The sequence below is a fragment of the Anser brachyrhynchus genome (assembly GCF_964034855.1).
Source record: "Anser brachyrhynchus genome assembly, chromosome: 1".
Taxonomy (NCBI): Eukaryota; Metazoa; Chordata; class Aves; order Anseriformes; family Anatidae; genus Anser; species Anser brachyrhynchus.
In genome coordinates this window covers 103,925,140-103,948,698 of record NC_137694.1, presented here as the reverse complement: position 1 = coordinate 103,948,698, position 23,559 = coordinate 103,925,140, and the positions used below count along the sequence as shown (strand labels likewise).

General features: G+C 41.9%; 1 protein-coding gene across 8 annotated transcripts in view; it reads left to right on the top strand.

Annotated features, from left to right (window-relative positions):
• Positions 1–23,559, top strand: part of EPHB6 (EPH receptor B6) — a 90,143-nt gene that overhangs the window by 42,234 nt on the left and 24,350 nt on the right. For 7 of the 8 annotated variants that reach the window (XM_080589703.1, XM_080589705.1, XM_080589706.1 and 4 more), the window contains 2 exons: positions 7,477–7,632; positions 11,635–11,973. In XM_080589703.1, the coding sequence (XP_080445829.1) occupies positions 7,477–7,632; positions 11,635–11,973 (495 nt within the window). The remainder of the gene's footprint in view (positions 1–7,476; positions 7,633–11,634; positions 11,974–23,559) is intronic. The other variant, XM_080589709.1, reaches the window with a different exon arrangement.

The following is a 23,559-nucleotide window of genomic DNA, read 5'->3' as shown; positions in this document are numbered from 1 at the left end:
TTTTGAGTATTCTTTTGTCCTTGGCATTTGTCTTATTGGCATGAGGTTACTATTAATGAAAATTAAAAAACAAAATCTAAAATCTATTATATTGTTAATGTTTTTAAAGATGCCTAGCTTTTATTATTAGTAGACATAGTATGCTTTAATTCAATGTACCTTAAAATAGTTTATATTTACTGATAGTAGCCAAGCACACACACTGTATCATTGCTTTGATGAAATACTAGTGTAAAACACAGCTTATATGTCTAAACCCTAACAATATTTAATGATTTCCTGTGATTATTATGGTGTTATAATCTGCTGAATATCCATTCCCTGCCGACATTTTGCTTATCTTTAGGGCTTCCCATCACCCCTTTTCTCAGAATCTAGTGACTGTACAACCTCAGAGTGTGACAACACAGACAATTGCCAAATAATTTTTTTTTTCTTTACCTGCGTTTATCTGTTAGACTACTTTACCAACAGATCAGACAGGTGAATTGACTCACTTTGAAACCACACAGTCAATATAGATCCAATGCAAGTAAAGGGGTGAGGGTCTGATTTTTCAAGGATTAGTCATTATTAGATAAGTTAGTGATGTGAAACTGTAGTCCTGAGCTGAAGAAAACAAGGAGACCTTGAAGAAAACAGGGAGACCGGTAGTCTTGAGCTAGCAAAAGCAAAACAGATGAGGGATGAAGGCAAGAAAACAAGAATTAAGAAAACAGCTGAAGGAAGATTCCAGACTGACCTTTTGCTCATTAAAGGTCACTAGTATATTTAAAACCACACCCACCAAAATGGAAATGTATGGAAATATGGGATTTGGTCTTCGCCCCCTCCGGTCCTCTGTATGCTCAATAGAGATAAGCTAGGTGAACTAAAACAACGAATCAGAAGTAGCTAGAGAGATAATTTCACAAGTTTGGTGTGTATAAATAATGGCACTTTAAGTAAGAAATGTGCTTTCTTTGCAAAAGATCATCAAGCATCTGATTCTGCAGAATTAATTAATTAATTAATAATAGACCTTCACTTAGATTCCAATTCTCAGTGCCTTTTGGCCAGGTGCATTGGGCACAAACCTTCGGATAACAAAACCATGTCCTAAGGCTCACTAACACTATCTTAAACTGAACTAACAGAACAGTGGTAAAATGTTTGTGTAAATATTCCAAGTGATTAGAGAAGAAAGTAGTATCTGGGCAGGTACGAATGTATATCTCTTGTCCAACCTCTTGCTCAAAACAGGCTCAAGAAAAGGTCAGACAGGTTGCTCAAGAGCATTTTTTCAATATGGTCTTGAAAATCTCCAGGAATAGAAACTGCATAACCTCTCCAAGTAAATTTTTCCAGTGCTTGATGGTCCTCATGGTAGTAAAGACTTCCTTATATCCAGTCAGAACTTTTTGTGTTTCAGTTTGTGCCTGTTGTCTCTCATCTTTCTGCTGTGCATGGATGTGAAGAACCTGGCTCTATCTTTCTAATGAAGTCTTTGCATATTTTGGAAGGCTGCTTCTGGATTTCCTGTTCTCCAGGTTCTTCACAGGGCAGGTACTCCAGCTGTGTAACTATTTCAGTGGCCCTCTGCTGAACTTGCTCCTGTTTTTCAACAACTTAGAGGGATCCAAAAACAGATATAGTTATTTCAATGCAATCCTTAAAAACTGCATATCTGCTAGATATTCCCATAACTCTAGGGGCCTGTCTGCTTTCATTCAATCCTACAAGTACAATTTAAATGACAAATATTTTCAGATTATTGAGTGTATCAAAAACCAGTATCAAAGCCAATAGATTCCTTCTGCCCTTAGAAGAGTTCCTTCCACCTGACCTCCCCAAGGAGTTGTCCTCTAATACTGTTGGGCTCTCTCTCATAGTATGGCAGCAACCAGAAGCAAATTGGTGACTTGGAGAGAATAATCCGATTAAAACTGTTAAATCCCATGCAGTATTGTTTCTTTGACTTTACCTTACACTGCAACGTGAACTATGTCAGTAACTGCAACTGCAACTATTGTACTATGTCAGTAATGAAAAGGTGGCTGTGGGAATTACGTATGTGTGTGAAAGAGCTGGACAGCTTTTCCTGTATATCTTGTTTTCTGGATCAGCAACATGCTGGATGTATGACCCTTTAGCCTTGCTCTTTACTTTTATATATCGACCTTCTCTCCTCTCATGGACCAAAAAGCTTTGTTGATCTAGTACCTGGACAAATTCTCTTTCTACACTGTAGTCAAAACCAGTCTTTCCCAGACATGCCTGTTTTGCTTTAGAACAGTCAAAAAACCTGACACATTTTAAAATGGAGACTTTCTCCTAAGGAGTAGAGGAAAGATTTTCTCCACAGAACTCTTGTTTGACTGTCTCAGTCAAAAGGAGGGTGATTTTATGCTCTTCTAAATGTTCTCCTAAGTCTCATCTCATTTCCAAATCATATCTGGGTGCAAAAAGTCAAAGTGTTACCCTAATGTCTATCCCATGCCCTAAAAAATGGTACTGGGGGTGCATATAGCTCTGTTGAAGTTTCTTTCTGTCCTTGGTCCTTCTCCTTGCTGTATTTTTTTATGCTGTCAGCTTTACTGTCAGCTCTTATTGTCCAAGTGAGCTTTTCTTTATGCCTTTTCTTCTCTCGTCTTCTTTGGTTCTTGTTCTGTCCCCTCCTACACATACCTCATGATTCCAGAACTTTTCTCTGCTGTTTTGATGTTAGAAGTCTGTCAGAAACTGCTTCTCCAGCCTCCCAGGTGGAACTTTTCCCCATGGAGCAGTCAGGCAAATGCAGGCAAAGCAGAAGAGAGTGCTCTAGAGTGGAGTTGAGGGAAATTAGGTCAGCGTCTCTGAGACAAGCTGTGACCAACTGAACTGTTGTGGCATTCTGACACAGTGCCAAGATGTGAAAAATAGCTCAGACAAACTGAGAGAAAAGCTCTTGCGTAGTCCAGACTATGCCTTCACCTTTCATAGTAGCCTTGACTTAATGGGAAGTGACAGCTTTTTCTGTCCCTTGAGGTGCTAGCTCTGCTACCCTCTGTCCTTACATTAGACACCATCAATCAATTAGTACTAAATCTCTTTTTTCCTGGAAAGTACTGGTGCCTTTGGGATGACACAGTGATAAGGCCTGTGTTTTTTGTGAAGTTTTTCTACAGGCACACAGTGGAGGTGTTTCAGGAGAAGCTGCTCTTGTTCAGGCTTTCTCTGGGATGGTCCTAAGATGGTGATGTTCACTAAAGCAATACGTGTTAGTCTTAGTGATGGTGGGTTCACTTCAACTTGGGTATTCATTATGACTGCCTCCAGTGAGCGCAGTAGTTGTCTGCAGAGATTGTAGGACCACAGAAAGTGAACGTGATGTCATGATCTGCATTAAGAGAGGAATATAAGGTGCACGAAAAGTGAAAAATCTCATGGTGTGATGAAGGGAATCCTGCAGAAACAAAAGAGAGCTGAACACTGTGGAAAGACAGCCTAGGCTCACCATAACTGCTGGACTAAAAGAAGGTAGCTTTTACATATTTAGATTGCCAGGGATTTTTTTTTCTTTTCTTCAGACTTAACCTCTGATATCTTTTTTATCGAGTGACTGGACTGAGGCAGTGCCAGGAAATGCTACACGTCATGGGAATGACTGTTGTTGCTATCTGTGAGCTGAGTGAAGTGAGCCAGTGTATCTCAGGCAATTTTGGAAAGGGAAGAAGATGCTCACAAACTTAACTATCTCCCTGACTGGATACAGAGGCAAGGGTCTGAGTTCAGATGGAAGCAGGTGTGTGACAGATGTAGTCCCTGACCATATTCATGAGGCTATTCTTTAGCTACATGGAGATCATGGAGACAAGTTAGCCTCTGCCATATTGGCCAAAATGTGAGTAACTAGATATTTTAGGTCATAGTCTGTTTGCTTTTTTTGTTTTGTTTTGATTTGATTTTTTTTCCCTAATTATCTTTGCATTAGGAAGGTAGGGGATATGTGAATCATGTTTAATCTTTACAAATCAACTTAGCTTCAGGTATGCTATATGATTTCATTTTCTGTGGGTTTTGTTTGTTTGTTTTGTTTGTTTTGTTTGTTTTGTTTTGTTTTCTTGACTTTAGACAGTAGAAATCCCTGGGGGCAGAAATAAGGGTTTCAAAGCACGATCCTTTCTCAGTATCTGCCCTCTCTCCTGAAAAGACCAGCATGAGATCATAGGATCATAGGTTCATGTAGAGCAGGGTAGTGATTAATTTGTTTCAACAGACAATATAACCACTTCAGAGAGATCTCTCCTCCAAAGTTGTTCTGTACTCCTCTTAATAGCTCTCCAGCTGCCATTTCTGTTATGTGGGTTGAACTGACCACGTGAGTCTCTTCCCTACTGATTTTTTACGCTTTTTTGTTTATCTTGTTTGAACATATTTTTTCAGATTCCTCCCTCAGAGGGGTCCTGTCAATCCTATTCTCATTTTGCTTCTGAACATCTGAAATAAGATGTTTCCTAGTGGCAAGAATTTTCCCTTTCACTGTTCCCCATCCTCTGACAATCATGTGTATGTGGTGAAAACTCTGACAGTGGAGCAGGCAGGACCAGAGTGATCTGACCAGACATTTTAATTTGCCTATGTTCAAGAGAAATCACAGAATCATGGAATGGCTGAGCTTAGAAAAGGCCTCTGGAGGTCATCATATCTAATCCCCCTGCGCAAGCAGTTTGATGCAAGAAAATATGGATGAGAATTACTTGTAAGAAAAAAACAAACAAACAAAAACCACAATAACATTTATGTTCAGTTTAGCATTCTCAAATTTGAAATAAATACAGAAGACCCAAGAAAATCGTAAATATTTATTTACCATTTATTTATAATGTTGAATGAGAACTTCCCATTGGTAATGCTCATAGTGTCAGTACAGATGTACTTGCCAAGAAATGTGAAAATTATACTCTACATCTGTGACTGTTAGCAGAGTCTTAAACTGAATAAATGAATGAAGGGGATACACTTCATAAAGTGGAAAAATCTTATTTCCTTTTTATTTTTTCTCATAGGAGCATAGGGAGAGAACTTTCTGTATGAAAATAATTTGACTTTCTGCTGGATAAAAGTCTGAAGGCAAAGGCACTTGCTCTTTTCACAGAATCACAGAATGGCCAAGGTTGGAAGGGACCTCTGAAGACCATCAAGTCCAACCCCCCTGCCGAGCAGGATCAGCTAGAGCATGTTGCGCGGGATGGCATCCAGGCAGGTTTTGAATATCTCCAGAAAAGGAGACTCCGCAACCTCTCTGGGCAATCTGTTCCAGTGCTCTGTCACCCTCACAGTAAAGAAGTGCCCCCTCATATTCAGCTGGAACCTCCTGTCCTTCAGTTTGTGCCTGTTGCCTCTCGTCCTGTTGCTGGGCACAACTGAAAAGAGACCGGCTCCATCCTCTCAACACCCTCCCCTCAGATATTTATATACATGAATGAGATCTCCCCTCAATCTTCTCTTTCCCAGGCTAAATTGGCCCAGTTCTTTCAGCATGTCCTCGTACGACAGATGCTCCAGTCCTCTGATCATCTTAACAGCCTTCCTTTGAACTCACTCCAGTAGTTCTATGTCTCTCTTGTACGGGGGAGCTCAGAACTGGACACAATACTACAGGTGTGGCCTCAGCAGGGCTGAGCAGACTTACCATCATATGCAAAATTGCAATCTCTTCTTCTCCCTTTCATTCTATATTGCAATGTATTACCCACTGAATGTTGTCATTTTTCATGTGTTGGGAAGATTCAGTGTCCTCCTATCCCAATGCTATGGTTCAGCATTATTGAAGTCCCTGTTATGGTCTGACTGTTCCAGGACTTAACATTCTGTCACAATACACGTGGAGGTTATTCTGCAGCCAGAAGACTTCCAACAGAGAAGATGGAGTAATATGAGACTTAAAGCTGACAGGACTCCATAGATATTGTATATTGGCTGTTATGTCCAGAATGTGGCTGTAACCTTTTCAGCTTTGTTAAGGTTTGCATCTCCACAGGCCCAAAGTATACATCAGAAATTCCCAAACAGACTTGGAGAACCCAAAGCAAAGGGAATTGGACACAAATAAGAAGGACAGATAAGCAAGCTATTTTGTTTTTCTGAAGTTGTTTATTTGTTAAGGAAGATGCATAAATGGCCACTCAACACTTATATGTGTTAGAAATAATTTCCAAATAATTGTTATAGGAGGTGGAAGTCTCCTTTCCTTTGTCATAGTAAGTAAGTACCAGATGGATTAATTCTTTAGCTTCTGGTGTGGTGTTCCATTTCAAAATATTCATTAAGATATCCTAACTTCATGTTAACATCTGCACACAATGTTCTTCTTTTACACAGTTCTTTGAAATATAATTTTTTTGCTATTCACGATCCTTTGGATTCTTCTCCTTATGGTAATCGCTAGGACAGTTCTTCTCTTGAAAGGAGAAAGCAGCATTACCATGTGTCTTCTGAAATCAAACATTCACTTGGGGTCTATCTGAAAGCTTCCCCTTCCCTGGAAATGTGCTTTATTGTGAAACCAACTAAACAAATGTCAGTCCATGAAAGAACATTCACCAGAGCTAGTTAGTCCGTTGCATGTAAAAATTCTGTCTATTTATATAGAAAAGCAGCTTTAGAAAACTTACGTAAAACCTGCATTAAAATTACAAAACCTCTATCCTACTACTTCAGTGCAAGATCCAAGCACCTTCTGCTATGTTATTCAGCACAGCATCTTTGGTGAACCTAGAATGTATTATACTCCCATATTGTTAACCTTGTTTTTTTCTTTATTTATTTTTCTTTCCCTGAATATTGGATTTCCCCCCTTGTTTCAGCTTTTTCCACAGGCATGGTCCTATGCATTTGCAGATTAAACTTGACTAGTTTAAGAAGCTTCTATCCATTACTGGGAAGTGTCCAGACCTACAGAAATACAATTAGGACTGAATATCTTTGTTCTGGCTCTTCATTTTGATGCAAAATCAAAAAATCATGGTATCTTACATTCCTTTAAGCAATTAAACTGTCTAAGGCAGCATAAAAAAAATCCGTTTTTGTGGCTGTGTTGGGTGGGGGAAAGGAGGTGCGGATGGTCATGGCTATTTCCAGACAGATCTCATGACTGTGCACTTTGGCTTCTCCAATGCTAATGCTCTTTGGGTGAGTAAGGAGAAGACAATTATTTCAGATGGCCAAAGCTGTCTCTGGACTGATTCTCTTTCATCTGACAGTGAATCAATTTAAGTACCTATTGTGTAGAATAAAATAAACTAGTTTGAAATTGCGACTTTAACAACGCATGCTCCAGCCCAGAGCTGGTATTGTCTGTATAGCCATGAAGCAAGGAAACCTGCAGTAGATAATCTGTGTAACAAATTCTTCCAACAGTAGCAGAATGAATTAAATGTAAATAAGATTGCATTGTTTTTGGAATCTGAAATAATGAGTTTCCTGCTCTTGACTGTCTCGTTTTCCTCCCCTTAGCCTGTCCCCTTGGTTCCTTTAAAGTGTCTGTGGGAGACGACCCTTGCCATCTCTGCCCTGCCCACAGCCATGCTCCGCTGCCAGGTTCCAGTGAATGTGTGTGTCAGAACCACTTCTACCGATCCGCTTCTGACAATTCTGATGCTCCCTGCACTGGTAAGTATTTGAATGGAGTGTTTGAATGCAGGCAGAAGGACAGTTAATGAGGGAAAATTTGCCTGAATGATTCATGTGAGTTCCAAATCATCTCTTTTCATGACCAATTGACCACACTGTAGATGTGAAGACCATATTTACTATGTAGAATTCAAATTGTACTTATGGAAAGGATTAATTTTCTCATTGGCTTACCTCATCAGTTATAACTTTTCACAGTCAATGATTATGAACATTAATAGGTCAAGCAAGTAATTAACCCCAGAAAATGAAGTAGGGTTAATGATGAGCACTCAAAATCTAATTTAAATAATACATAGTCACTCATGAATTTTTTCGAAGTGACAAGGAATGAATTCACGTCCTAAAGCAACTTACAGTCACTCTACATCTGTGAAGTTAAACACTCAGAAATTAGGAAATGTGTTTTGTTTTGTTTTCTGTAATCCCTTGCTTTGTACACTGCACAGAATCCATCTTCAACAACATCAAGCAATCTTAACTTCACAGGCATTTTTTTCCTGAGCAGTTATATATCCTTTGCACTGGTTGCAATAAGAACCCTCAGGGAAAACTAGTATGTGATTATGCTATTAAATACTATACCACAATACAAATTGCTTCATCTTGTCACGAATACACATTTTAACCAGTCTTTTGTGTGCAGTTTTCTGGCATATTCTGGGGGAGTAAGAGTCCACAGGAAGATACAGCTAGTGGAGATATTCAAAAAGTATAATCCTTTCCATTGATAATAGTAAACAGACAAAAGGCTTTGTCTATAGGTTTCATAGATGTTTGCTGATGATAAGGGTATAGTGAGAATGAGGATTCGTGGATTTCACTGAAGCCTTTGGAGGGAAGTGCCCTGTAAATCACGTTTCCCTTACCCCTCCCTGCTACAGAGCTCAATATCTATATCCCTGCCTTTTCTGTCTTTGTCTCCATAGAATCATAGAATCATTAAGGATGGAAAAGACCTCCAAGATCATCCAGTCCAACCATACCTCTACCACCAATGTCACCCACTAAGCCATGTCCCTAAGCACCACATCCAGCCTTTCCTTAAACATTCCCAGGGATGGTGACTTCACCACCTCCCTGAGCAACCTATTCCAATGCTGAGCTACTCTTTCTGAGAAGAAATTTCTCCTAATTTCCAACCTGAACCTCCCCTGGCACAACTACAGGTCATTCCCTCTAGTCCTATCGCTAGTTATCTGTGAGAAGAGGCTGATTCCCAGCTCCCCACAGCTTCCTTTCAGGTAGTTGTAGAGAGCAATAAGGTCACCACCGAGCCTCCTCTTCTCCACACTAAACAACCCCAGTTGCTTCAGCTGCTCCTCATAGGACTTGTGTTTCAGGCCCTTTTCCAGCTTCATAGCCCTTCTCTTGACACGCTGTATGGCCTCGATGTCTTTCTTGTAGTGAGGGGCCCAAAACTGAAGACAGTACTCGAGGTGCGGCCTCACCAGAGCAGAGCACAGGCGGACAATCACCTCCCTAATCCTGCTGGCTACACTATTCCAATAGAAGCCAGGATGCTATTGGCCTTCTTGGCCACCTGGGCACACTGTCAGCTCATGTTCAGGTGAGCATTGACTAGCACCCCCAGATCCCTTTCCTCTGCACAGTTTTCCAGCCACTCTGCACCAAGCCTGTAGCATTGCATGGGGTTGTTGTGGCCAAAGTGCAGCACCCAGCACTTAGCCATGTTGAACCTCATCCCACTGGCCTCTGCCCATGTATCTAACCTCTCCAGGTCCCTCTGCAGGGCCCTCTGCAGGATAGGAATCCTCCAGCAGATTGACACTTCCCCCCAACTTGGTGTTGTCTGCAAACTTACTGAGGGTGTGCTCAATTCCCTCATCCAAATCATCAATGAAGATATTAAAGAGGATGGACCCCAACACCGTCCCCTGGGGAACACCACTGGCAACCGGTCACCAGCTGGATTTCACTCCGTTCACCACTACTCTCTGGACCTGGCTGTACAGTCAGTTTTTAACCCAGAGAAGAGTGTACCAGTCCAAACCACAGGCTGCCAGCTTCTCCAGGAGAATACTATGGGAGACTGTGTCAAAGGCATTGCTGAAGTCTAGGTAGACTATGTCAACAGCCTTTCCCTCATCCACCAGGTGGGTTACCTGGTCATAGAAGGAGATGAGGTTGGTCAGGCAGGACTTGCCTTTCATGAAACCATGCTGACCAGGACTGATCCCCCGGTGATCCCGCTTATTCTGTGTGATTGCATTCAAGATGACCTGTTCCATCACCTTTCCTGGCACCGGGGTCAGGCTGACAGGCCTGTAGTTCCACGGCTCCTCCGTACGGCCCTTCTTTTAAATGGGCATCACATTATCAAGACTTCAGTCATCCGGGACCTCTCCGCTGATAGACTGCTGATAGATGATGGAAAGCGGCTTGGCAATCACATCCACCAGCTCCCTCAGCACCCTCAGGTGGATCCCATCTGGCCCCATGGACTTGCAACAGTCCAGGTGGAGCAGCAGGTCTCAACTGTTTCAACCTGAACTGTGGGGGGTCTCTTCTGCTCCCCATCCCAGACTTCCAGGTTGTGAGGCTGAGTACTCCCAAAGATAAGTGATCTGGCTAGTGAAGACAGATATAAAAAAGGCATTAAGATCCTCAGCCTTTTCCTTATCTGTAGTAGTCATGTTCCCCCTACGTCCAGTGTAGGATGGAGATTCTCCTTGGATGTCCTCCTACCATTATTATATTTGCAAAAACACTTTTTGTTATCCTTAACCATAGTGGCTAAGTTGAGCCTGTTCTGGGCTTTAGCCTTTCGGATTTTCTTTCTGCATATTCTGGCAACGTCCTTGTACTCTCCCCGAGTTGCCTGCCTCGTCTTTCCAGAATACGTCCAGGAAGTTAACGTTCCCCATGAGAACAAGTGCTGGTGATTGCGCAACTTCACCAGTTGCTTGTAGAATGCCTCATCCATTTCTTCATCCTGGTTTGGCGGTCTATAACAGACCCCCACCAGGATGTCCGCCTTGTTGACCATCCCCCTGATCCTTATCCATAGGGACTCTATATTATCATTCCCAACCCTGAGTTCAACAACATTGAAACACTCTGTAATATAGAGAGCCACACCACCACCGTACTCATGGTCACTGGCACTCCCCAGGGGCTGCCTTTGTACAACAGAGGAGGGGTGCTCTTGGCTACCTTGAGGGGCCTGGATGTAGGGAACCCCCTGCACACCGCGACCCCCTGCTCCGTTGCAGAACGTGTCTGCCCTGGAGCCGATCACCTTGGTGATCGCCTCGGCGATCACATCATCTTCATGCCTAAGTTGAGCAGTGCAACTCTGCTACTTATTTCTACCTTTCTGAGCTTTTCACTGTCTAGCTTCCAATGTCTTGTCCCATTCTTATCCCCATGTAATCTTCTCACCCTCTGCATTTTCTGCCTTCTCTTCACTGTCTCTGACAGGGCAAGTGGCAAATGCACAGAATGAGCTGTTTTTTGTGCTGCCAGATTTTATTCCTGATGCCTGGCTTGTAGCAGGAATAACTGTAGGGTAAGTGGGGTTCAGCTCCCGCAACTGATGGAACAGTCTAACTAGGGTCTGGGAGAATTCAGAGGTATTAGGTGCCAAAGGAGAGATCTAGAGGTCTCATTAGACAAATCTTTATTAAGGTGCAAAACTCAGTATTTCAAAGGCTTGGAGGTTTCTTAAACACTGGCTATTCTTTTAGGGAAAAATGAAAGTCACACTCTTGAAACAAAGACCTTTCTTGTCAATTTTGTGTCCCTAAAATGTGTTAGTGTGGCTGCTCCAGCGTGTATGTGTATATGATGTAGCAAAGAATATGTTTTTCTTAACCTTGTACAGAGAAACAGCTAGAGAAGAGAAAGAAGAAGAAAAAGTAACTTGTTCTTCTGTTTTTCCCCCCTTCTTTGTCTTCTTCACTCCTCCACTTCTTCTCATTCTTTCATAGAATTTTTATCTTTCATTCTGTCTTCTAGGTGTTCCCTCTGCTCCCCGTGACCTTAGCTATGAAATTGTTGGCTCCAACGTTCTCCTGACCTGGCGCCTTCCCAAGGATCTGGGTGGCCGCAAGGATGTTTTCTTCAATGTCATCTGCAAAGTTTGTCCAACAGGTTCTCCAGGACCCTGTGTGCGCTGTGGAGACAGTGTACAATTTGAACCACGCCAAATGGGTCTGACAGAAAGTCGTGTGCAGGTCTCCAACCTGCTGGCCCGTGTGCAGTACACCTTTGAGATCCAGGCTGTCAACTTGGTGACTGAGTTGAGTTCAGAAGCACCCCATTATGCCACCATCAATGTTAGCACCAGCCAGTCAGGTGAGGAACCCCTTCTATCTGAGAACCAAAATTTCCATGTCTGTCTCTCATTTGATTTGCTTTTATGTTTTACATCCTGAAGCTTTCTGTGTTGTGCCTGCTTTTTATCTTAACGTGCCAGTTCCATGATTTCACGTCTGCCCTTCTCTTTCTTGCTTTCTGTTGAGTGGGCTTTCCTTTCTTTCCTCTTGGCAGAAAATAATGAGTTTATCAGCTGATGTACTTGTACATGGAGAGGAGTTGTTGAGGCAGAATCTGCCCTGGAGAATATAGCAATGGGAGATGTAGCTCTGTGGCTCAGAGAAAGCATGTAGCTTCATTGTGCAAGATGGGAGACACGATCAGGGCTTGATGCAGATTTTCTGAGCATTAGCTTGCCACAGCAGCTCTTAGAGAGCATTTCTTAATTTTTTTTCATCTTCTCTACACCTTCTCTACATCCTACTCTTCTCCATTTCATCTTCTTATACTTTTATAGAGTATTTCTAGCATTTTTCACCTCTTCACTTTTCTTTTTTGTCTATGTTCTGAGTTACTCTGCTTTTCCGCCTTCTGTTGTTCCTGTACACCACCTTCCATTTCCCTCATTTCAGTTCTGTTTCATTAAAGGATAAAGAAGTTTGACAGGAACTAAATCACCTTGCATTCCAGCTTGTCCTCAGATATCAAAGGGGCTGGGGGCATTTGGGCTTAGATTCTGAGTGATGCCCAATTTGGCACTATAAGTCCAGTCACATTCCGTATATTGAATTACCATGATCCTGGCTGCACAAATAGTGCGATAGACCTTCAGTTGAGTAGATTAATGACCGGTGAAGTTTATTGAAGCAACAGGAGCACAGGTTCTTTGGGTTCTAAGATTCTATTATAATGAGATTATAATGAGCAAAGTTCACCTAGAGGACATGATTTTGACAAAAAATGGAAAACAACTGGCTCTGGGCTGGCTATGCACTTTATCAGTTCCATAGTACCATGAAGTTCCTCATCCCTGTGGTGATATCACAGAGCCTGGACACAGTGTCTCCACTCTGCTCCACCCTCCATGTGATTTCTTTTAGAGACAGAACACCAAGCTCCCCTCTTGTTGCTAATATCTAAGGCTGCAGGTTGTGTTGCCAAGGGGACTATCACGGAACAGGTCCTTTGCATATCTACTATATCTCACCTTGGAAGTTTCCTCAACGCCATACCTTCCTTTAAGATGTGCACATACCTTTAGTCTCAATAAGTCACTTCCAGCAATTATTCTACAACTTCATACTCGAAAAAAGTAGTTTTGTGTTTCATCAAATCTGTTCACCTTTTGCATTCCTGCTTATTAAAGTAAGGAGGTAGAAAATTGACAGATAGGCACTGCCTAAAGATGAAGATACAGATAAAGAATAAAGATAGGCACTGTATAACAAGAAAGAATATACATAATAATATTTACTCATCACCTAAATACACATGACCCTGGGATAGCACATGTTAATACCATGTAGCTGAGTGAGTCATAAATGAATATGAAAACTACAGTTCTTAAAGTTCTTAGGGAGATTTTAAACTGAATTTTGACAAAGGATCCAGAAACAATCACCATAGCTATTTTATTGGAGCTGCTCTAGGTTCTTCTACATGTTTTGTGTTTACTTGTACTTTGTTACTGCCTTTTTAACCTTGCTGTTTTGATAAATGGTCTTGAAATATTTTTCTTCTGTCAATAGGAAAGAAAGATTTTTTTGTCTTTTACATGGCAGAATTTTTTAAATGTCTTGCAGTTTTCACAAAAGTGTTGTGATCCTTGTAGCTAGGACCTAAGTCAGAAGGATGACTAGGAACTAAAGTACTAATAGTATGTGTGGGCAGTCAGAAGAAAGGGAGAGATAAAAGGATTGTAGAGAAGGTCAGACTGATTGATAGAATACAGAAGATTTATATATGGAAGAAAAGAAAGAATAGAATCAAGTAAATTCTGTATTTCTGTAAATATCCTGTACACGGACCGACTTACAGAAGCAGCTGGAGAGAACTACATGCATATGGTTCTGCTAAATGTCAACAGTGAGAGATTGGGCATGTGTTCTTCTTTATAAGCATGTAAAAGCATGTATGGAGAGGAGTTTTATACGGCTTGGTTAAGAGGATATAATGAGGAGCAATGTGGTAAGGAGGAGAAAAAGGGGGAACAATTTGAACTGAGTGACAGAAAATGTCTGTAAACATTTAGAGAAGTGTAACTGTTAAATAAAACCGTAATTAGATTCCACACTGAAGATGCAGAGACCCCTGCAAAAACAGTAAAGCTCAAAAGAAATGCTGCAGGGTTGGATGTGAAATTGTGATCTTGGTTAAATCACATCTTTTGATTTCTGTTTCTTCTTTGCTATGGAAAGTAAGGGAGCATATACACACGCCAACAACTTCCTACTGCTAGCAAATGCCAGTGGTTTAACAAAGTCTGTTTCTTCCCTTCGAACCATTCATTACCTGAAAGACATTGAGCATGTATATGATAGGATATCTAGTCCCCTTAGGAGTCTGGCTGCAAGTGGGTGGTCAATTTTTGTTTACAGTAAAAGATATGGCTTGGTAATTCATATGGTAATTTCAGGCAGATCCTTTGGCTTCTGCTGCAGATAGGCAGGTGTTCTATTAACACCCTGAACAATTCATTTTCTTCATGCTTCTTATGTATGCCTTCTTCATCTATTTCTGGGGTAATTTAATTGAGCAACTTCTTTCCCCTCCTGCCTAGAGTCAGCCAATCTGCTCTCTTTTGGTTTTGTTTGACTTTTCAGACCGCTCCTATTCCTCTGGGTGTCTCTTAGTGTGTCTAAGCATGTTAGGTTTCTTGGATGTCTCTCTCCAAGGTGAGTTTCTTGTGCATTGAAGCAGTCTTCAATGACAGGAGGCCAGAGTTCTGAAACAGCATTGTCTAAGGGAAGGCTTGCTTTTGTGTTTGCATTTTTTTTTCTTGCTCTTCCATGAGATCGCTAGGAGTGTGCTTGAGATGAGCCACCCTCAATTCACAGTGACAGCTCATACTAACAAGGCCCTGCTTTCTCTGTCATGCAGCCTTTTCTCATCCCTGCCCCCTCCCTTCAATCCCCTCAGGAGCTTTTCAGCTTTAGGTTACTTTTGTCGTTATTATTATTTTAACAATTATTATTGCACAAATAAAGATGAACATTTCAGGTCCTTAATGTTCTCGAAGAGACAAGGAGGGACAGAAGGGCATGAAGGGTGAAAGAAAGCAAATTGGAGAAAGATGGCCATATCATAAATTTGGTTTCTATTAAATTAAAGGTGGCAAAAGAAAGATCCTTCAGTGCTGGCAGCTTCTGAATGTTGTACTTAATCACACAGCAGTCAGAGTTCTCTGTGTTCTTTCATTTGCTGATCCAAAAAATACACTTCCCCACACTCTGCCTCTTTGTTAGAGATACCTTAGGCAATATTATGCCCTGGAATAGTTATTTTCTCCCCTCCCCTCCCCTCCCCTCCCCTCCCCTCCCCTCCCCTCCCCTCCACTCCCCTCCCCTCCCCTCCCCTCCCCTCCCCTCCCCTCCCCTCCCCTCCCCTCCCCTCCCCTCCCCTCCTCTCCTCTCTCCTCCTCTTCTTCTCTCTTTCTATTTATTTCTTTTTTTTTCTTTATTTCTTCTTTTCTTGTCTTTTTCCCTGCTACCTATTTGCTCTTTGTTTTTGTCTCCAAAACACTGTTCATCTAAGACTCTCCTTATCCCTAACAGTCTGCTAACCCTGATTCAAAGTATGATAGAATCCTCTAGTTACACAATCACATTTTCGGTGATGGCCTGATTATGATGTTCCTACTCTTCAGTGACTATGTTTTTCAAGATAGAATAACAAGGGCTGGCGTATTCCTTAATATAAGATTTCATTTTTTAAATAAGACAACCTTTTATAGCAAAAGTTACCTGAAAACTGTTTGGATAGTAATAATATGACATATTCACTGAGGCAAGTTACCAGAAGGAAAAAACTATCCCACAGGTGAGACAAGAGAAAAGGGAATTACTTTCAGCTCATGTTTTAAGTGCTGAGGGTGAATAGTTACGGAAGGGTCAGGATATGTGGAAAGATGTTAGGAGGCCATTATGGATAGCACAAACTGCATGAAGAAAGGCTATTATGAAATTGCTTTTTGGAAAAGGAGAACTTGACAAAGAGAAACCACAGAACTTAAAAGCCAATCACCTTATTATTCAAAAATCAAAAATAAATAAATAAATAAATCACATCTTCAAGTATATTCATCATGGTAAAAAACTGCTTCATCTCATGCCTCAGGACAGAAGTCAGTTTTTCATTTAAAGGACTGTGAAAAAAAAATACTCTGTGCACAGCTGTAATTGCCTGTCCATTTTTTCCTTATACCTTCAACTGAGGCATGTAATAATGTCTGTTGCCAGAGCTATACTGTTCTGAACCTATTCATTCAGGCAGTTGTTGCATTTCTAGCAAAAAGATGAAGGGACAAAGACAGCAGAGACTCAAATGTTGTCCCTGAAGACTTTTAAAAGCAAGTAGAATTTTTGATGAAATATGGACATTATAAGAGCTAACAGATATATGAGGATAAAGGTGATGTGATGAGGCTGCCATGTACCTGTGAAAAGATAGGTAGCAGCCTTCTGCAAGAGCTGGATTCAGAGCAGTGGGACCTGGCAATATCAAAAATGTGTAGAACTTCATAAGTAAAAGCTAGAGAGTCTGAAGGTTTGTGTAAGAAGTTGCATGGGGAAAAGGACAGTTAGGGGTAATGCAAGGAAATTTCAGAGGACCCAACAGAAGATTTTACGGTGGAGAGGAGGAAAGACTTAAACTCCAAGTATTATGTTTTTGAGTTTACAAGGGCAAATGGATGAGTTGATCAGGAAAATTTGCTTGAAGTTGTCTGCTTTTCCAAAGAGATATGGAAGAGTGCTGTAGACAAAAAAATAAATACTATTGTGTTTTGCCAGGCTAAAACAAACAGGTAAAGCAAACGATATATGAGCTCTGTGTTCATCATCCACTGAATGAATTACACTAACTCCCAAAGTAACATGTTGTTTATTTATGATCCTAATTGCCAACCTTGAGCACTCAAGTTCCCTAAGAATTCAACTCTATTGTCTTCCTCTTGTATAGGAAAAATACTCTTGAAATATTTTTTTTTTTGACATTTGTCAACTTTGTTGTCTGCAGCAGATTTGGCCAGGTGTGACTGGGATTTAATTCTCTGCAGCATAAGCAGGGAATGAATGTGCTTGTTTTCACATTGCAGGTTTCAGCAACTCTTTCAATGAAGATGGCAGCTTTCTGAGAAGGTAGAAGTAGGAGGTCCATATGTCACATGGCACCTTGTGATATAAAGGAAAATTCTCTGTATATTAGGCATGAGTGGAACCCATTTATAAGAAATAGTAATAATACAGGTCCAGGTGGTGAAAATAACTAACCAATTTGCCTTTCTAAAGCACTCTTCGTACACAGGAATTTTAGTACAAGGTTATGACAGAAGACAACCCGAAATACTTTTTCAGGATTTTCAGATATTTTAGAGAAAGGGTCAGAACTCAACTGAAGTCTGTGGAAAAGACAGGGCATTTTCAAAAGAAAGAGAAGATATTAAAGACATGAAGAAAGTGATTTCTATTCTGTGTTCAGACATCTTCCTTGAAGATTATAAATGAGATGGGGTGTGGAACAAAGCTTGGGTTTAATGCCATTTGCTGAGAATATGAGGATAATAGGATACCTGAAGAAGTAAAGGAGGAGAAACGACAATATGAGAATGGTAGATTTGGGGCTTGCATTACAGAAGAAGGCATAGCTGAGGGTGAGTTTAATTGTTTTTTAATGATTTCTATAAAATCTGTAGACCTCTGACCTTTTGTTTGGATTTATTTTTTCAGTAGCTAAGTTTTGTGATCCCACTCAGTGTTAAAGTAGCTCCTAGGCAATAAAGATATCCTGATTCCTGTTTTCCAAAAGCCATGTCTGTCAGGCCTACAGGCAGGTAGCATTTGTGTATGATGTGTACTGATAGATAAGGAATCTCTTCATAAAATCTTTTATCATTGTATCTTCGGTATACCTTGATAAAACAAGCAAATGCATCATAAGCACTATTTGTTGGTGAACCGCATGCATGAAGCTAAAAAATAAGTGATGGTGATGACCTAGTTTCCTTTGATATTTGCAGAGCTCCAATTTGCTGCTCGTCAAAAAATCAGTTCTTCCATGGGCTTATTCTCTTTCTTGGTGCTTGCAAGCCCAACTATATGGCCTCTTTGGGTGACAGAAGAGGAAATGCTGTGGGAGCTTAGCACATCCTTTAAAGAAAACTTGGGTTGTATAACACCTCAGTATGCTCAAGAAGATTAGTTGGCAACAGGTTATATTGATCCAAATTGAGATCTCTTCCAGTCCACTTCCTAAATCAAGGGAAGACAGGTTTGTTGTTGTTTTGTTGTTGTTTTTCACAAAGGTCTTTGGAGATCTGAATCAATAGGCTCTTCTTGAGTAACGCTTGAGAAGCAGAAGAGGTATCCTTCTTTCCTTCACATTCCTTCCTTACCTCGTCTGCTGATGTAGAAAAATTCTTAGGCTTGCAGGCACATGTTGCTTGTCAAGGACATTAGCATTGTAAGGAACAGCAGAAACTTGCCAAACATTAGTAACTCAGAGAATGTAGCATTTTCATGGTGCTCTAAATATTTTAAATCCACCATTGTGTGCTACCAGGAAGAATATTGTCCTGACACGTAGGAGAGTTACAATTGACAGCCCATGAAAAATAGAATCTGGGAGCTGTATTTACCCAATGGTTAGACTGTTTTATATCTTCCATTAGGTGTTATATGTGGTACTTGTGCAAGAATTTATCCATACACTTGCTATTTCATAAATAGTAATGCTAAAATACAAAAAACAAACCAAAACCCAAAAAAAAAACACACAGTCATTTTCAGACTTCCTTAAAAATCTGATCTCAAAACAGGTTTGCTTTCAGTGAATAGTTGGTTCAATCAGGCCTTATGATTTCAGCTGTCAGTGGATTGTGTCATTAGGCACGAACCTTACATGTCTCCATTTATAAACCCTATGTGAAAATAGCAAAATTAGTAGAAGTGATAAATCAACAAAGAACTGGATGCATGTATATATGAAACAAGCTTTGAAACCAGTGTTCTGTTAACAAAATTGTTGATAGTTGGCATGCAAAGGAACATACTCTTGGCCCTTCGGTGGAAGCAGGTACAGGGTAGAATCATAGTATCATTTAGGTTCAAAAAGACCTCTAAGGTCATAAAGTCTAACTGTTAACCTAGCACTGACGAGTCTCCTAAAGCATGTCCCCATGCACCACATCTGCACATCTTTCAAATACCTCCAGGGATGGTGATCCAACCACTTGCCTGGGCAGCCTGTTCCAATACTTCACAACGGTTTCAGTGAAGATTTTTTCCTAATATCCAACCTAAACTTCCCCTCGTGCAACTTGAGGCCATTTCCTCCTTTCCTGTTGCTTGTTGCCTGGGAGAAGAGAGCAACCGCCAATCCAGTACAACCTCCTTTGAGGTAGTTGTTGAGAGCAATAAGGTCTCCCCTCAGCCTCCTTTTCTCTAGGCTAAATAACCCCAGTTCCCTCAGCCACTGTAGACTTATTCTCTAGACCCTTCACCAGCTTTGTTGCCCTCCTTTGGATGCACTCCTGCACTTCAATGTCTTTCTTGTAGTGAGGGGCCCAAATCTAAACACAGTATTCGAGATGCAGTCTCACCGACTACAGGGGGACAATCACTTCTATAGTACTGCTGGCCACACTGTTTCTGATACAAGCAAGGACACTGTGGGCTTTCTTGGTCACCTGGGCACACTGCTGTCTCATATTCATCTGGCTGTTGACCAATATCCCAAGGTCCTTTTATGCCAGGCAACTTTCCAGCCGCTCTTCCCCAGGCCTGTAGCTTTGCATGGGGTTGTTGTGACCCAAGTGCAGCAAAAAGCAGTTAGCCTTGTTGAACATCATACAGTTTGTCCTGGACCATTGATCCAGCCTATCTAGATCCCTCTGCAGAGCCTTCCTACCTTCAAGCAGATCAACATTCTTGCCTAACTTGATGTCATCTGCAAACCTACTGAGGGTGTACTCGATCCCCTCATCCAGATCATTGACAAAGATATTGAAGTGAACTGGCCATGGTACTGAGCACTGGGGGAAAACACTTCTGTGACTGGCTGCCAACTGGATTTATTTCCATTCACCACAGCTTTTTGGGCCCAGCCACCCCGCTAAATTTTTACCCAGAGAACTGTATGCCCATCCAAGCCATAAGTAGCCAGTTTCTCCAAGAGGATGTTGTGGGAAAGTGCCAAAAGCTTTACCAAGGTCGAGGTAAGCAACATCCACAGTCTTTCCCTCATCTACTAAGTGAGTCACCTTGTCACAGAAGGAAATCAGGTTAGTCAAGCAGGACCTGCCTTTCATAAACCGGTGCGGATTGGGTCTGGCTGTTCTGTATGTGCTATATGATGGTATCATAGAATCACAGAATGGCTAGGGTTGGAAGGGACCTTGAAGATCATCTAGTTCCAACCCCGCCTGCCATGGGCAGGAATGCCACCCACTAGATCTGGTTGGCCAAGGCCTATCCAGCCTGGCCTTGAACACCTTCAGGGATGGGGCATCCACGGCATCTCTGGGCAACTTGTTCCAGTGCCTCACCACCCTCTGAGTGAAGAATTTCCTGCTAACCTCTAATCTAAATCTCCCCTCTTTTAGTTTAAAACCATTTTCCCTTGTCCTGTCATTGTCTGACTGAGCAAAAACTCACTCTCCATCTTTTTTATAAGCTCCCTTTATGTACTGAAAAGGTGCAATGAAGTCACCCTGGAGCTTTCTCTTTTCTGTAGGCTGAGCAGCCCCAGCTCTCTCAGCCTATATTCATGAGAGGTGCTCCAGCCCTCTGATCATATTCACGGTCCTCCTCTGGACCCATTCTAACAGGTCAACATCCTTCATGTGCTGGGGACCCCACACCTGGATGCAGTACTCCAAGTGGGACCTCACAAGGGCCCCACTTGGAGTACTTAGTACTTAGAGAGGGACAATCACCTCCCTCATCCGGCTGGCCACTTCTCTTTTGATGTAGCCCAGGATGCAGTTGGCCTTCTGGACTACAAGTATGCACTGCTGGCTCATGTCAAGCTTTTCATCCACCAGAATCCCCAAGTCCTTCTCTGCAGGATTGCTCTCAATGAGTTCTTCTCCCAATATAGGTGTAGTCTTAAGACACCAAACTTTGAACTTTGTATTTCGTAATTTGTCAACACTGGGAAAGGAACTTTATTAATAAGCTTTTGACAGGAGATATGTACACATTCCACCTACCAGTGTGTTCACATTTCACATCACTTTAGTATTTATATGAGATTTTTCAAAGGAGAAATCAAGATATCTATTTACTTGAAATGGCATGAGAGATCCCTGGTCAATGTTTAATAAATTTTGACCTGAAATAAGAGGCAAACCTGAGTATCAAAATCTGAACTGTTTCAGATAGGTGGATTACTGAATGTTTTTACTGGATTAGACCTTCGCCTTAAGAGGTACCTGCATATTAAGTATGTATCACTGAAATGACTATCTCCAATACGACATTAAGATGGCATTATCCTGGGGATACCTTGTAGTTGAAGAGTATTTTCATTCTCCAGAAAACTTCATGTGCAAGTGGCTTTAACATCTATTCATCTCCCTTCCTGCTCTGAAGATATATTTTTTTCTTCTTTTTAGAAGAACAAACTACTTCAGGAAATGGCCTGCTATTAATTCGGTGTTCTGTACTTCTGGTATCATCAGAACGTGTGAATAATGCCTTTAGAGAACAATAAAATGAAAAGAAAACTACCCCAAATAGTGGCTGGATTGTTGCTCATTATAATCTAATTTTAGCTCAGTGAACTAAAAATTGAATTTGAAATAATTTATCACATTATCTTCAATATTTTGTTTTCTTCTGTGTGAGTCAGCACAGGCAGCAGGAACAACCACAGGCTCATGGCTAAAATGCACACTGTAGGTTTATTTTCATTACCTCACCAACTGGGGGATCTCTGAAGCAACACACGGACACATGCACACATCTAGGGACACAGGCACTGCTAAGCTCAGTCCATGCTAGATCACCAGCCTGCTGTTTACACCTGTTTATCAAGGGTACGCACAGGAACAGTTTATACCACTGTGCTGTGATCCTCACTGTACTTCTTTGATCTTCTCTATACCAAGGCTGGGAGCTCAAGCGTGTCTGATAGGGCACCTCTGAGTCTACCAAACAGCTGTTAGCTAAATACATATGTGCTACTTGCCAAACACACAGAGCATAAACAGCAGTATGTACAATGTATGTGCTTTTCTACGTTACTACTACCTAGACTTTAAGCATTCCCAGCTGCAAGGTCACTTGATCATATTTACAATCCTCCTCACCAGTCTTCCATTCTGATCCCATCCTCCTTCCTAATCTTCCACTTTTAACCCATTCCTCCCAACACCTTCCTCTGATGTAATGTTTCAAATTAGTGATAAGTAATGGCAGTTCTGCAAACCTGAAAGTCTTGAGCTGAGCTTCAGACTTTTAGAACAGCCTATCAGAAGATTTCTAAAGTTAGTAGACACAAGCTCGTACTTGCCTTCTCATTTATATTCATGCTTCCAAAGCCTTCTTTTATGTTTGATGACCAGATCCTTGCTTTGTACATAAAGGCGTGTTGGATTTATGTGGCAAGGTTTTGGTAGCAGGGGGCTGCAGGGGTGGACTCTGTGAGAAGAGGCCAAAAGCTGCCCCATGTTAGATAAGGCAGCACTGAACAGTTCTTTAAGAACTGCTCCATTATGGGTCCATACCATGGGGTCCATCTGTTGGGAGCAAACTGCTCCAACATGGGTCCTCCACAGGCAGCAGCTCCCCCCAGACCCCCTGCTCCTGCGTGGGCTCCTCTCCACGGGCTGCAGCTCCGGCCCGGGGCCTGCTCCTGCGGGGGCTCTCCATGGGCCGCAGCCTCCTCCAGGCCACATCCACCTGCTCCACCGGGGGCTCCTCCACGGGCTGCAGCGTGGAGATCTGCTCCATGTGGGACCCATGGCCTGCAGGGGGACAGCCTGCTCCACCAGGGGCCTCTTCACAGGCCGCAGGGGAACTTCAGCTGCAGCACCTGGAGCTCCTCCTGCCGTCCTTTTGCAGTGACCTTGGTGTCTGCAGGACTGTTTCTCACTCCTTACTCTCCCAGCTGCTGTTCCCCAGCAGTTTTTTTCCCTTTCTTAAATCTGCTCTCACAGAGGCACAAACATCACTTATTGGCTTAACTCTGGCCAGCAGCAGGTTTCTTTGGAGCCAGCTGAAACTGGCCGTTACCTAGCATGGGACAGCTTCTGGATTCTTCTCACAGAGGCCGCCCCTGAAGCCCCCCGCTACCAAAACCTTGCCACACAAACCCAATACAGATCAGTTTGGGAAGAACAGCATCTTGTGGGAGGGACCCCATGCTGGAGCAGGGGAAGAGAGTGACTGTGAAGGAGCGGCAGTT